Here is a 16,213-nt window from a genome sequence, read left to right as displayed (position 1 = left end):
AGACATCAATCTTTCACCCTAGTGATTTCATTCGATCGATCGTGGTGTATGAAATCAATGAGATGTTTTTTTGAAAACGTGATGAGATAACTCTGGCTGTGGGAGCTTCTTCAGGTACCCAATTTAGGGAGCGATCTAGTTCTCCCGGAATGTCCCAGGTCCTTCGTAGTAAACATAAGTCTTTCGACAATGATAATACGAGGAATAATCGGATTTTATACTCGACGATTGAGTGTGTACGCAAACAGTTGTCACTGGTCCGATGGAAAATCACCCCTCAATGGAGCAGTGGTCCAGGAGCTTTTCCATTCAATTGAAGGAGCTTTCCACAGGAAGTACAAGGACCTTACACTATTTATCGAATGTGAGTTTCCATTTACACTCAGTATGGATCGTCTCCAAAGTTCTCTTCGTTTATACTGAACTCCCTCGATTTTCCCCACCATTCAGAATGTTAAAAATTCATGGAGAGGGATTTAAATACTCTTGAATACGTATTCAAATCATCGGGCAATGCTCGGGTAAGGCTTGGGCCGCCAATCGATTCCGGGACATAATGAGGAATCGCGAGGAGGGGAGGTATTAATTCGTTTCAACAGTGCACTTGTCATGGCACTCGACAAAACTCCGGTCAAGTGATCTCACTCAAGTTTATTTATAAAGGAGAATTTTAGAAGTCAGTGTATCATTGCCAAAAAGTTGGCATGGTTAATTTCTGAATCTTTTTTGGAGCTTATAACGAGTTATTGTTAAATCTAGTTGACTCCATAAATTTTCACATTCGAATATAATAATCCAATAAAAAAAACCCGAGTTTATATTCCTGGATAAATTTATATGAATTAATTTCATATGAAAAATTCGTTTAAGTTGTTTTCGCGGGGAAAAAATTTGTAACAATAAATATTCTTAAATGTTTAACTTTAAAACTCGATGTAAAATTTTCACGACTGCGTCGAACAGTGTTTTATATTCCTTTTTCTCTGCACTCCCTTGTTTGGTTTCGAATTCATCAAAGATTCGCCACGCTGCACATTTTTTCATTCACCCCTTCACATGTGATTCGGGTTTTTTTACGTTAACTTTTTTGTCAAAATTTTTTCTGTCTTTTTGCAGTGGAGAAAATGCATATGCAACGCTGCGGGCTCGTTCAGCAATCAACGGTCTCTCGAATGAATTAAATGAAATTTTTTAACTGTTCAATATCTTTGCCCTCAATAATTTTCATGTAAAGTGATATAACTGTAATTTGACTTTTGAAAATTAATCCAACTAAAATGAAGTCCAACTGAAAGTTAATATTAATGGAGAAATCGTTGAGTCTAGCATTAGTGATAATAATCAATTTAGAATCTCAAGCTGACTGTGAGCATAAAAATTACGCAGGAAGATTTGGTAAGTAATTTTTTTCCCCAAAACCAAAAAAAAAAAATTGAAATCACTTATCATGGAAAATTATCATATGTATTTGAGTTTGCTGCAGACAAGTCAAATAAATATTATTCATAGGAATTTAATACGTTATTGCAAAACACGATTCTGGAATGCTCTCTGTCATAGGTAAAATCCACGTATTGGTGCACACGACAAATACAGGTCTTCCTCGGTGAGAGTAATTTCCTGTCGGAAATCCATGCGATTATCCCCAAGTGGAATAACATCAGAGTCTCGAGGAGGGATTCCACCTGTGAAGCTTCGGATCTTCAACAGCATGGGCGAATACGATAGGACATCTAGGATATCACGATGTTACTTTGGGATCAAGTAGAAGTGTACTTTGAAGATTATCTCAAAATATTCTTGAGGTGAATTATATTCTCCGGATGATAACAATCGTCTTCATCGCGAATGCGTTAAGACAGATAACTTCCAAATTTCGAGCATTTCTCAAATGTCTACAATTCCACCCAAAATCAATCTCGACTGGACAATGATACATTCACTCCAATAAAATTCTGTTTCACGTTTTTTTCCCGTTAAGTGCACAGAATGAAAAATTCTTTAAACATTACGTATCTGTTCCGTAACCAACCGTAATCTGTACCATAATTTTTACTGAATAGTGTTTTCACTGACACGAAAAGAAATTTTGGATGAAAATGATCCTTCTAAAAGACGAAACGTGGAACGAAAACTCAACCTTTTTTCACCTAACATTTCTTTCCCTACCCATTTTTAAACAATTTCCCCCTCCATACACACCACAAACCATACTGTCCAACTTCCCCCATCATTACAATCCCCATTTATCAGTCCCCAAGTCCATGAACATCTCCACCGAATTAATTTCACTCCTAAAAACTGGTCATAGAATTGAGTTGACCCACCGAGCGCATCTTGAGTGAGTCTTGGGATCCGCCTCGAAACATTATAAAAACTCCCCCGGAAAGATCCTCTCCCGAGGGCTAAAAGTGACACGACGAATGGATGCTCGAGATAAGGGAACTCCAGCGAGTGAGGGAGGAGGGGGGGAGAGAAGGTTCAATGTCTACTTCCCAACACCGAAGTTGGGTTGAAACTGCCAGCAGCATTTGCCACAGAGTGAAACTAAAAACCTTGCCCTGGAGAACTAGACACCCAAGCCCTTTTCCTACATCCTTCAATTAGCAGTCAGAAGGAATGAAGGAGAACGAGGAAAAGAGGGACAAAACGAGTGAGGGTAGAGGGGAGATGAAGGACTGGAAATGGATGAAAATTCACTAGTACGATAACGGCCCTTTTCCTTTTGCCCTCTGGGGGTCTAACGCGTCGATGCGAACCAATTATCGCGCTTGATTCGCGAGACGAGCCTCTTATGGAAAATCGATGCTGCCCCCGTCGGACGCCCCAAGACCTCTCGTGTCTTCCTGAAAACACGTACACACGAACAAACATCACATGCCTGAAGCTATATCGGGAGGATTATATACCTATATGGTTTGCAGACTGTGGCTGAGAATAGGGAGAGGTAGAAAAGTAGAAGTGCAACGTGGGAACTTGTCTCGAGCCAAGTAAAGATTATTGAAGTAATCATTTATCGAACTTTTATCTCTTTCTGTTGGACAAACGAGAAAAACGAAGTAATGAATTGTCGTTAAGATGTGGCTAAAAATTATTCTATCATTGATTCATTGAAACTGATAATGAAAAGTGTTTCATAACTGGATAGAGAAGATAAACAAATCGGAGAGTAATTAAATTAAAAGTAAAATAATGTTCCGATTAAGCCGGAAATTTTTGAATTGAATTTTTTACGAGAAGGAATGACAACTGTCTCCTCAACAAACTATTTTTTCTTAATTAAAAATGACAAAACACCTCCCAAACAATTTTTAAACAATAGTTCCTCCCCAATGGTGGGCGTCGGACACTAATTCTGCGTGATGTTTTAAATGCAGAAGGATGATCCTTTTGTTAAGAAATCCACGACGATATACTCTCGTAGATCCTCGAGGCACTGGTAAAATGAGGTTCAGAAGATGAGAAACAAAAAAAAATTTTTTTTTAAAAAGAGAATGAAGAAATAAAAGAGAATGAGGGGAACGTGAAGAGTGAAAAGGAGAATGTGATGAAAGGACAAACTCTTCCCTGTGGAGCATGGCGACGCCATCAGTATATATACCCTCGATTATATGAAAGGGTCGAAAGCAGGAAGGGGGAGGTTCAAGTGGAAGCCAGTGACGGAGGGCTGCTGCTGGTACAACTCCATACACATCCGTGGGAAAACGTTGTACGCAGCGAAACACGTAAAAAAGGATTCTGCTGCGCGGTGGAAGAACGAGGAGGGTGGTATAATAAGGACACTTGTCGACCGCTCGCTTGAATAATTTCAGACTCGATCCCCCAATGTAGTACACAAGAGTTGGTATAAAAAAAAAATGCCGAGAAATACTCGTGAATTCCAATTCAGCTGTTTTCGTTGGCCATTATGAATGCTTATCACCCACGCAAACAGCTAGATCTCTTGCCACTTCAGAGAAAGATGATTGTGAAATTCGTTGGATTCTTCGGTTTTTATCTTAGTGTGAAATAAATTACATTTTATTGAAGAAAGAATTCACGCTGATGGAACAGAAAAATTTTAAGAAGAGAGCATCGAATGAAAATTAAAGCGGAAAAATTATGAACATCGAATTTGACTGCAAATCAATAACATTTGATTTTTCGAGAAAGTCCAGGCAACATTGATTAATAAAGAAGAGTAACGGAAATGACAGTCAAGAGTCTAAAACTGCATGTCTTAGACGAGTCGACCTTAATATCGATAACTCTATGAAAATTCAAATTCTATTGAAAGATTCAATGGACTGTCAATCATGTTACCAACGGAAATGGGAATAATTTCGTCTCGAACGTCCAACTCCCACAGTACTATATCATTAATTTACCTGATGTTAAACTGACACTACAAAACCCTCAAGTTTCAATCACGATTTTCCGGTAATTTCCGTCCAACGCTTCAACTAAATTTTGAACAATTCGTAAATTTTACTGTTCCCACAATCGATAAAAAAATCAGGTCTGTCTGAAATTGGAAATTTTAACACTGACAAATGCTAAACCCTCCTCCCATTCCCCATCCCTCACCCCCCCCCTCCCTGCTGAGGGGATTTTATCCCCCACCAAATCGACAATCGCAAAAACGGCGTAATCCTCGAATAGTTCTGGTATGATCCCCGTCGGATACTCGGCGAATGGTTCATCAAACTCGAATGCCAACTGGTGCAGAGGGCTTGTGTGAGATATAATTCACGCGTGAACGGGCTAGGATGGGCGTGGACGTTTGGAGGCCAACAAAAATTGATGACCCATAGATAACCGGTGCGACCCCCACCATTTATAACCCATATCGATAGATATACCAAGTTGGAAAATGGATAAGAACAAAAAAAATCTACTTGGTATCAACTTATATCGCTATGATGGATGACAATATGTCTCGGTGATTTTATCTAACATTTTTCTCTCTCTTCCACTTTGATTGGCATTATAATACCCCCGTGGGGCATCATCTGATGGATGGCACACTATAATTATTCTTTTAATCAAAAAAAACAAAAAACAATATAATTTTGGTGACAGATATAAATTCTTTAGATTAGAATGACCGTAATGAGTGGAAATTTGTCCTTTGGAGAAAAATAAAATTCAGTTCTCATTTAATTAGAAATTTATCCGAAGGAGAAGGTTATTATGAACAGAATTTCCGGCTTAGAATGATTGAGGTTCATTTATCTTGATTGAAATTTGAAATCTAATAAAATAATGAGTGATCTGGCTTTCTACCTTTCCCAATGGTTATAAATCAAATAATGGACCCAGTCATTTATTGCCAAAGCTAATCCCACTATAAATATTTATTTTCATTCCATTAATTAGATTAGAAATTGCGTTGTGACATTAACCAATTAACAATTGAACTTCATCTATCAGATACGATTGTACCATTAACTCAAGCAAATCCAATTCGATCATAATGGATGATCTATTCCCCCGATTTCATTAAACATCTTTCCTCCAATTTCCCTTCCGCACTCATTGTAATATTCTCATCGTACACAACATCTGAAGGATTATACCAATAATCGGCTGACAGGCATTTCACGGCACTCCAGGAAATTGTGTGCATTTTCATCCCCCTCCTTCCCAGAAAGTAAGTCGTAAAATAAGGAATTGTCAAATAAAAAGAGTGACGTAACAAAGCGAGGAAAAACGAGTAACTGAACGGTGGAAAAAAGCATGAGAGGTGGAAAGTATAAAAGGCGGTACTGACGTTGAAGCGAAATACTGCAACGGAAAATGAATACTCCAGTGTACAAAAGATATAAAAAGTAGAAGTTGAGATGAGGAGGGATGATGCAGAGTGAGAAAAAAAAAATACCAGAAGAAGTTGAACGATGGGGGAGGGGGAGGAGGGGTTGGGTGAAGGAGGAGGGGAGTTGCAGGATAGGGGAAGAAGGGAATTACAGTATCTTCCACGTCCGACCGGGATTTAAATACCTCGCGGGTAATACGTCATTCCCGAGCAGACGGATTCTATTCCGCTTGCACGATCACGTGACTTGACTTCTCAGTAAGTTTTCAGGGAGAATAACCATGGAAATTTTATGAATGCACCGGCCGAAGATGTTTTTGCATTAAAATAAATCCCCCATTCCCCTTCCCTAACGATATTCAAGGGAAAAAGAAGAAAGACTATTATGTGTCAGATGTGTCTCACCCAATTATTCAAATTTTTATTCAAGAGTTTTTGGGATAAGTTTTCACGGTGTGGTAATTAATCCAGTGGAGTTGTTTCAAAATTTTGACGTTTAATTCCAATATTCTACCCCCTCAATTTACCACTGAAGTTTCATTTATGGTGTAATTGACGCGTAATAATCAGTTTTAGTGTTCTGACTTAACAGGTATGATCGACAGGGGAGAGGCGTGATGTCGACGATGCGTGTTGATAATAACTGGCTGAGGTGATGTAATTTATGGTGTGTTGAGAAATGGAGGAAGTTAGACACTTCGAGGAGATGTATTCGAATTATTGCATTTGGAAATAAATTTACTTGTGGGGTTGGTAGGTGAAAGGGGCCTATTTAGAGTGACTTTGAGAATATGAATATATGAATAAATGAATTACAGAAAGAGTCAGAAACTAAAGATGAAAATAAAAAGATAATAAATTGTTTTTCACCAACAGAAAATTATCCAAAAGAAAGAAAGAGTCAACAAAGACTATTGAGAACATTTGAAATGAAGTAATAAATCATTCTGTTACATCGAATGTGAGAAGATGAAAATACATTTGAAAAATCTCTCGAATGTTATATTCTCATTTCATCTGAGTATTTGATGGGAAGCAAATGCTCAGGTATTCACATGAACAATCAGCTCTTGTGCTGAGGTGATGGGTCAAAGGGCAAGGCGAGGCTGCCTATTTAATCCCAATTGCATCGTGACTATACCCTCGATGATTCTACCCATTATCGGAATGAGATCGAGAGGCCTTCACTCAGCCTTTCTCCTCCTCCCTCCCCCCCCCCCTCCCTGCCCCACCAAATCCCATCCTCTCCCACACACCCTCACCCTCATTACTGCTCCATTCGCGTTTACGTTAAAGGTGATAAGGCAGGCGCAAATGTAAAACGCAGTTGGTCTTATCAGTGACCATTCGAGAATAATCCCCTCTCAACTATCATAACAAAAAATATTTTCATTGTTAACGGGTCAGATGATAACAGATGGCTATTCGTTTTTACTATTTTTATGAGAGTTTATGTTTTTTTGTTTCACAATGGCAACATCCAGCCGGAAATGTAAATTGTCGGGGGCAATTTTAGGGCGGAAAATACATTCACCCTGGAGGCTGCCAAACAATTCCTGTGGTCTTGCAGAAACCGATCATCTCTGTGCTACATTCGGGGTTTAAACCGTGGAGATGGAATATCGCTTGCTCAGCCAGCTGAGATACAACCCAGTACTCAACCCACCGTAACTAATTACCATAATTATCGAATCCTACACACGGAGCGATTATCAGTCTGTCCGTTTACCTCGAGAGCCCTTTGTTCCGGATGAAATAGAGATTTTTTTATCCTTAAATTGCCGAATTATGTCTTCACTAGTATTTTAAAAATCATTGATCCTCGGAATTATTCCTATTCGTTACTAAAATCATAGCCCGTCTATACTAATTGTTTAAAAATATCCAGTATCCAAAAAAATGTTATGCAAAAATTACGAAATTCTACAAGTGATCAGGAAAATGTGAATGTCAGATACGTAATTTCTATTGTATTGTGTTGAATATTTTTCTCTGTACAATGAAAATTGTGAAAAATTGCAGTACTTCATTATTTTCAAAACTCGTATATTTCATTAAAATTATTTCCCCAATATTTCACTTTAGACATACCCTAAAAACGACTACGTGCAGCACATGATTATCTTCCAAAAAACGTTTCTATAAATTCCCTCCAAATCTCGTTACTCGGTAGACATTCACAGAATAATCTCCAAGTCTTTCCCCTATACAAAACTGAATTATCTCCATCCATTCCAAGGTGTCCCTCATATCCTCAACCTCCTAAAAAACCTCACACCACTCAATTTTTCCCAGAAATAAGGGAGAGTTGTAGCCTTTCGCACAGTGGCTAATTTAGCTAACGCTGGCTGTCATCTACGTTAATTACTAAACTATGGAAATGACGTCGCGATCTTGTGGGTTTCGTGCCAGAACTGTTGCTCGAGCATTGCCACCAACTCTAATATACATGTATACGTATGAAACATCGGCCTGCAACTTCTCCCTCTCCCTCTCTCTCACTCGGACGGAATTAATATGCGACATGTAGCCTCCGGGCTATAGCATATAGGTACCAGTGCTTCACGAACCACTTGGCACTTTGACGGCATAAATTTGTGAATCGTATTCAACGAGGGAATGCCCAGCCAGGTGACTCTAAATCGTACTCCTCTATTTTTACCCCATTTTCAACGTAATTTTTCTTTTTTATTAATTCCTCTTTTCACCAGAAATCTCTTTCTCTCGACAAATTTTTTTTTTCTTCAACGTTCATTCGCTTTGCATCCGGTGCGTATCTGGGGAATCGTCTGTGAGACATATCGTAATGGCTCAAAGGAACTTCACTGTTCCGACAGCGGTAAATTGGCCTCGACGATGATATACTCTCTCGGCGAATCACATTTACTCTAGTAGAATAAATTTTTCTTATTAACCGTTGAGAGTCAAACGAAGAAGTTTCGTTTCAAAGGCCAAACAACCATTGACAGTATGAAACGTTGAGAAATATTTAATTATATTAATATGCCCGAGGAATTATTGAGTCATTCTATGTCTCGCTTTGGATTTTCTTTGGTTCAAGTGTGCATGGTACAAGGTAATTTTTTGGAAAATATTTTTCATAACGTTCATCCCTTCCTATCAAATATATTCATCAGGAAACTCGGAAAATGGCGAATCTCTAAAGTCAAATCCACATTGATATCCAAATATAACCGAAAAAATTAATCTCAGCGAAATTGTTTACTGTTAGCTGTCATGTTACATTTTCCTCGACTCAATTATGCACGTCAGAAGCCAATGCAACGTGAACTATTCAAAAATTGAAACTATTCCAATATTCCATTGCTGAATTTCCCGGTTCATGGATAGACGCGAGCTATGTGAATCCATAAATTGTGCAACTGGGGAAAATAGGAGAAATTGATCGACGCTGCAGTACTGCCCAATCGATTCTTGATTAATTAAATGCTGAATAATTACTGATGCAGTATGTGGGCTCTGAACGTCCCAGTGATCTTCAAATAACTCCATGTTGATATTACGTGTTTACCATGGGATAATGAAAGTCTAGTGATTAGGGAATTAGGTTGAATGATCAATGGTCTCGGTAGTTCAAAATTCCTCAATCATTCAGAACATAACAATATCCAGGGCATTCAAAATTACCATGCAATTCATGAAATTTATCAAAGAACAAAACATCTCTTATTGCATGCAGGTCTTGTCCCTCAGCTATCAGTCCCTAACGATCGAACATCATCGACAGACGTTGCATTATACTCCTGATTGAAATAAACCTCGAAAGCTCGCGTAACGAACCTCAATGACTCCATAAACTCAGAAAAAAATATATCTTATGAATTGAGGCAGTCACGAAAGCCCACGATTTACCCAAGATATGGAGTTCCTGATATGACTCCTAAAAACTCCATCAAACGCAATCACCCGGATATCAATCACCCATTCAGCTTAATCCCCTCGTTACCCGACACTAAACACGAGAAGAAGGACTCACAATTGTCGCATGGCCACTCCAAGTATTACTACCAATTAGTTAGTAGCACTCTCGGATAATTACGAGGTAAGAGAGGCCTGAGGGCTCGGTATCGAGGGGAATATTATTACCTGCATCATGTGTTCTCATCGTGAAGAGAGATTATTACCGATACTGATATCTTTTTCAATTAAACATATTTAATAAAATTTTTACGTTTTCGAAGTTAATGAAATTGAACTAAAAAAAATGTCCAATGACGATTATAATTTCCGCATAAGAAACCATAATTTGATATAAACCAACTATATCTGCGTCAAATTATTGAGCAAAATTTATCAGTCGCAAAAATTAATGTCATTAATTTTTTTATCCCACAAAATTATCTTTAAAAATCTTTTGCAATTAACGCGAGCTCTTAAGTGACATTTATACAAATTCGGTTTTCCATTCCATTTCTATTCTCAAAGAAATCTGCAAACTACATATAGGCACTTCAAGTGTAATTTCCAATTATTCCCCATTCCTCTGGGATAATCCCAGAGCTTCCAATGCCACCACCAGCCTGTGCACCCCTGGATACGTGGAAATATCGTTGGGCCCCAATGCAAACCGTTGAACGATCAATCACGAAATTGCCACAGCCGCTGGTGGCACAGAACACCAAGCACCGACAACTGCACACAACGTGGAACTTCATACCGGCATCAACGGGCGAAAGGGGGGGGGGTTGGTAACAGGAGGGAGGTGGGGGGAGGGGTATAGCAATTTATCAGTCTAATCGTGGGAGGAAGTGATTCGCCCTGCTGTACCAGAGAAAGGACCATCATCCACGCATAGGTGTAGGAGGGAGAAGAGTATTTGGCACGTTCCATATGTCCAGGATGCAACCAGGTGTTTCCACAACACCAGAACCTCCCCCTCCTCCCCCTCCCACTTGGGGAGCACTGAATTGTTGTTTGGAATGGAGCACCCACGCGACACGCGATATCACAGCTGTCGCTCTTACTCTGATCGACAAAGTTTTGAATTTTTTTTTTCTTTTCTGAGTTTTTTGTGACTTCTTTGGTTTGAGGTATTTCCGGGCTCTGTGACACACCGGATATTTCATATTCGCTACCCCTTTGTACGACAACAAGAAAAATAAGGGTCTTTAACATGACCAGGAAAGGAAATATATGTTTAATTGAATTGTCATTTTTTTCTGTTCTTGTATTTGTCGTTTTACCCCTTTTTACCCCATGTAGTTATGTAGGAACATATTCATTTCGTCAAGGAAGTAAAATATTCGCGATTTTTAAAGGGAATTTTTCTGTAAAAAATCATGAGATATTTCTCATATATTTTCGCGTAGAGAAAAGCCCGGATTTCTCTTCGTCTGTCTAATTTCCCCGACAATTTCATTCTCCTCATTATGTACCTCTATCTTCCGCTATAATAAAACAAGAGAAGTAAACAATTCTAAATTGTTTGGCTGAAGTTTCTACCCCATTCCTCCGATTGTTTGTTTCAGTTACAGAAGTTGAAGTCACATGTTGCTGGTTTTCATATTTCTCATCTATTTTCTTCCATCATTACAAAGTTGAATGTTTATTATTGACTCGTTTTACTCCAGCAATTGCACTCGTCGTTGCTTACTTCTCTTGTTGATGAAACGTTTGATATCAGAAGTTTACCCAACTTGTTTCTACTCGTCTTACTCAGCAAGATAATTTCGAGATAGCAGTAGATAACTCTATGGATTTATATATACCCCTAGCTATGGGAAATATCACTTTGTCTGAAGGAGAAATATCTCTCGATTCGAGTTACTGATTGAAAGTAAGGAGAGTACGTGACTCTCAACCGAGAATAAAATTTTATCCCTGAGAAATAGTTTATTCGAATCTAAAGAATAAATTTATTTCGAGAGATTGTATCTCTCCATTATTCAAGACCAAACTAGTTATTTTTCCATTTTACATTCACTCAACCAAAATAAATATTCCATTGGTTATAAATAAAATAATTGGTTAGAAATAAAATTACTAACAGGAAATCATCTTTCATGCAGAATGAATGAATTATTTACTTAATAAAATCTTATTTTCATTTTACAAAATATGATTTAACCAGTTCCACCTGGAAACATCGGTTGAATGAATGGAAAAATATTAAATAAAGTGTTTCAACCAATTCAATCGCGAAATTATTCTGACTTTATATCCGTCATTTATTGTGAAAATATCTCCGTTTCAATTTCCCGGGGAAGAAAAATACATCAGAAAATAGTAAATTGTTTAATGTGATCCTAAGGCTCGTTATGCCTTGCCAGTTTACATGGCTTTATGTACTCAAAACCCGCAGAGGGGAATTGCGTGTTTGGCGACTTCACGCGACCCCATTCAATCACAAATGTAGATTGCTGGATTAACGAGAGGAAAAAAGAAATACTGAATAAAAAAACATTCTCCGTGATCATAAAAAACTCAAATAAAACCCATAAAAGTGCACAATAAAGCCTCAATAACGTCAGTGTAAATGCGCGAATTGATCAGCTAAGCCGACGTTGTCACGATTAAACTTTATCCAGGGTAAATTTACTGGTTGCACATATGCAAGTTGGGTGGACATGGAGTGTTACTGGGTCGATAGGGATGCACAGTCGATAGTGCACAAACGTGGAAGATAGAATTTATGATACCGCTATGCTCCAACGAATTTATCATCTCAGGCTTGGGTGCCATCAGATTGCGGTTTAAAAATGTCTAGATTTTCGGGTAATTTGGTTCGTAATGTAACTCGACATATCAAGTAAGATAAATTGCATTGAATATTTTATAAAAATCTACGGAGAAGAAAACTCGCCCAGACATTTGGAAAATAATCTTGAAATTTTTCCAGATATTTCTCATTCCCATCGAACACTTTTTTGTTGATGAATTGCATTTATTCGTGGAAGAATTTCAGATATTTTCATTTCCAAAATCTGTCAAAATCTATTAGTTTAGTTTTAGTTAGTAAATAAACTAGCTCCAATGCTTTTCATCGTTGATGATATTTCACGATTCAACACATCATAAACAATATGGGCAAACGCATAAAATGTCCATTTAATTTTCCAGATATTACCCATGATTTATTAACCGTTCACGTGCGGCAATCTCATTAAAAATAAATTACGCAGTTTGATTAATGAATAGATAAAAAAATAGTCATGTCAAACAAGAAGAAAATGATAAAAATATAATTAAATATTTTAGTGCACGGTGTCACTCACCTTTTGTGCTTTGCACGCAGCAGCCAATGGCAGTACATCATGTGGATGGGCAGCATGACGATCACGTAGACAATTTGAGCACGCGGCATTCTTGCACAATGCACAATAGAGACTGACAGTCTCCCCATTATGATCACCACAAATTGGAGTACCATCGGGACCAGTGGGCCTACTACCTTTGGTATGGGACTGCCAGCTGGCACGGGGTGGGCCCAAATTGTGAGCAGCAAGAGGACCCCTCAAGGGGTGACACGATTCTCTGCATTGATCACAATAGAGTACCTGAAAATAAACCACGATAAAAAACACATTAGATTTTATTGTATTCATTTCTAACATTCATGACCTTAATTTCACTCCACCCATATCTGATTGAGACAGGGAGATAATAGTTTATTGAATTAAGGGCATTTGTGAGATCATTAAAGATATTGTCATTAAAATAACGTTCGTTTTGTTTCCCTTAATCAATTAATTTTCAATAATTGATTCTTCAAAATTTATCCAACATATTAGCGACAGTGCAAGACACCAAAAAATGAGCTTTGAATCAAATTGACACACATTTATAACTGAAAGTTGCGGAAATTCCTAGTAGTCCACCCTCCACACAAAAGAACCGAGGAAATTCCACCGCCCAGCGAACCCTGAACTTATTTATCATGCAAAACCCCAATTGATCTTCCCATTAGACATCACCACTCACTATCACGATGTTCGCAAGACCCTAGAGCCTGGACGGGTTAAAATCGGCTCTCAGTCCATCCGCTAGAGCGGTTAAATAGAAAGCCAATTTAATTAGACCGTTCGTATCAGTATACCACCGCAGCGAGGGTCTCTTTCCCCGACTTCAACCCACCCCCACCCGCTTCTTTATGACCTTTACCATCGAACCTGACGACTAATTGAATGAGGTGATTACACAGCTGACCGTATCTTAATTTCAGAATTTCTAAAAAATACTCTCAACACCATGTGAATGTGAATCAATTAATTCTTTCAAGTAATCGATCTATTTATTATAAATTTATGCAGCCTGTGGATACATATACTTTCAATAAATATTATCAGAAGGAGAAAATCAAGTATCAATTAATTACCCAACTGACTATCCTCTAATTCCATATCCTAAAACAACCCCAACATAAATTGAATGTGTATTTAGTCATTGTTTTGATTCGATCGATCGATTCATTCACGTAAATCTGTTAGAGCAAAGAGTAAACAATCACAGTCAATCGCCATAAATTTCACTACCGACAGCAGACTGTGAAAATTGCCCAAGAAGATGGAAACAAATCCTCTTGTCTCCCTCCTTCTTGAGCTAATCCAAATAAGCCAACCGAATGATAAAAGAAAGTGCTCATTCACCGAAAGAAAATTCGGGCAAGAACCTTATAAAATTCACAATTAAATACAGCCCCATAAATACCCGGATTTTTCCCCTGACATCTGCCTACTCTGGAATTCAAGTCGCGTGTGGATACGAGAAATAGGTGAAAAGAAAAATCCGAAAAAGGAAATGTGACAGGATTGATCGTACCTCACACTGCTCACAGGCGACGCTTGCCTCTCTCGGTTCACCCTCGCACATCTGACACTGTAGCCTAACATTTCTTGCCTCTTGATATTTCTCCACAATTCTCTGCATTGCCCGATATTTCGGCAAATTGTGGGCACCGCCCTCATCGAAATAAACATTTTTATGACACACCGGGCATGATAAACACAGGGTACCACCTGATGGTGGAAAACAATTGCCATTTCCCGGTGTACCAACGTAACTTCCTGGTCTTGAGCTTGTTGATGTACTGCTGCAAACAACCCCGGAGTCAGTCTCTGAGAGAATTGATAATTTATCAGCCTCTTGATCGGAGCCTGGTGCATTTGAACAATCGGTTGTTGATTCCGGGGGTGAGTCTGGTGGTGCCTGAAGATTAACAGCACACGATAGACAAAGTGCATGCCAACATGGCAAGAGAACGGGATCTGAGAAGAGCTCTTTGCAGGACGGACAACGCAACTCGTCCTCCATTGTTCGATCCTTTTGTTTTTTTTTTAAGAGTACAAGGCGTTCCCCCGCGGGGGCTCTGCCGGGTCAGTAAAAAATAATTAACTGGAGGAGGAATTAACTCGAGTTTTTATCTTCCACTGGGTTTTGGTATTCGCGGAATTCGTTGGCAGGTTGCGAATACACGTGGACCTCTCGCCCTGAATTCGTCCTACGTGCAGTGGCCTTCTTACAGACCGGTTAGAGGACTCCGTGGGAATGTTGTATCACGAGGTCGATTCCGGTATTTACTCACTTTTATTTAATATTCATCGATTTATCTTCCTTTGTGCACTTGCGAAACACTCATTGGACACTTTCACGTTATTAACCGGCACATGTTATTGGACATTTTTGGTGTTTACATTTTCGGACTGTTTGGGGATGGCGCCGACACTTGTACACAGCTGAAATCCGATTTATTCGAGAGAAACGAAACGACGCGAGACACGATGTAAACCGCGAACGTAACACCGCGATACTGAAGAAACACCGAGGCCGTCACTGGGTTGACTGACTCCCCGTACAGAGTCAAAGAACCGTCGCGCAACCCTGCCACGCACCGCACGGCAGCGCAGGGCTGTAATCGAAAGGGCGCAACAGCAATGGAGCCCCCTATTATTTCGTGTTTCTTTATTTGATTCCTTGCTTTTGATTTTTTTTAAACAATTAACGGTAAATCAATGGAATGGGAACTTTGCTTTCAATTAATTCCATTGTTCTTAACGTCCGAGTGATTCGATTAATTTCGCATTATTTGGAATTGATTTTCCAAAATATCTCGTGCGAAAAACGAAACAAAAGTTTTAGTAAACATTTGATATAGAGAATTAAAAAAATACTCTTGGCGAATAAAAAAGGATAGACGTTTTTAACATCATATTTTACTATTTTAATCAGTTTTGGAAATTAAATCATTGCAAAATGAATTCTGTACCATTTTTTGGGGTTTAATAGTTCTGTTCACTCGAACTAGGAATAAAAAAGAATTTTCAAATTTGTCTGCCTATTTCACTATAAAGTAAATTTCGGAACATCATGAAAAAAGGAAATGATGTTTTTTTGAATTACGAATGATCTAAACGTAAATTCTGGGTCATCCCAAACACTAAACCTATTTTAATCTCGTTGCTA

General features: G+C 38.6%; 1 protein-coding gene across 2 annotated transcripts in view; it reads right to left on the bottom strand.

Annotated features, from left to right (window-relative positions):
• LOC135161602 (E3 ubiquitin-protein ligase TRIM9) overlaps positions 1–15,574 on the bottom strand; it is a 60,422-nt gene extending 44,848 nt beyond the window's left edge. For both annotated transcript variants that reach the window (XM_064119313.1, XM_064119314.1), the window contains exons 1-2: positions 14,573–15,574; positions 13,030–13,311 (exon numbers count right to left, since the gene is read on the bottom strand). In XM_064119313.1, coding sequence (XP_063975383.1) covers positions 13,030–13,311; positions 14,573–15,064 — 774 coding nt within the window. In that variant the 5' untranslated portion in view covers positions 15,065–15,574. The remainder of the gene's footprint in view (positions 1–13,029; positions 13,312–14,572) is intronic.
• Positions 15,575–16,213: the final 639 nt, after the last annotated feature.

Source organism: Diachasmimorpha longicaudata, chromosome 4, assembly GCF_034640455.1.
Source record: "Diachasmimorpha longicaudata isolate KC_UGA_2023 chromosome 4, iyDiaLong2, whole genome shotgun sequence".
NCBI lineage: Eukaryota > Metazoa > Arthropoda > Insecta > Hymenoptera > Braconidae > Diachasmimorpha > Diachasmimorpha longicaudata.
The sequence above is the reverse complement of the archived record's forward strand: the minus strand, read 5'-3'. Positions and strand labels throughout refer to the sequence as shown.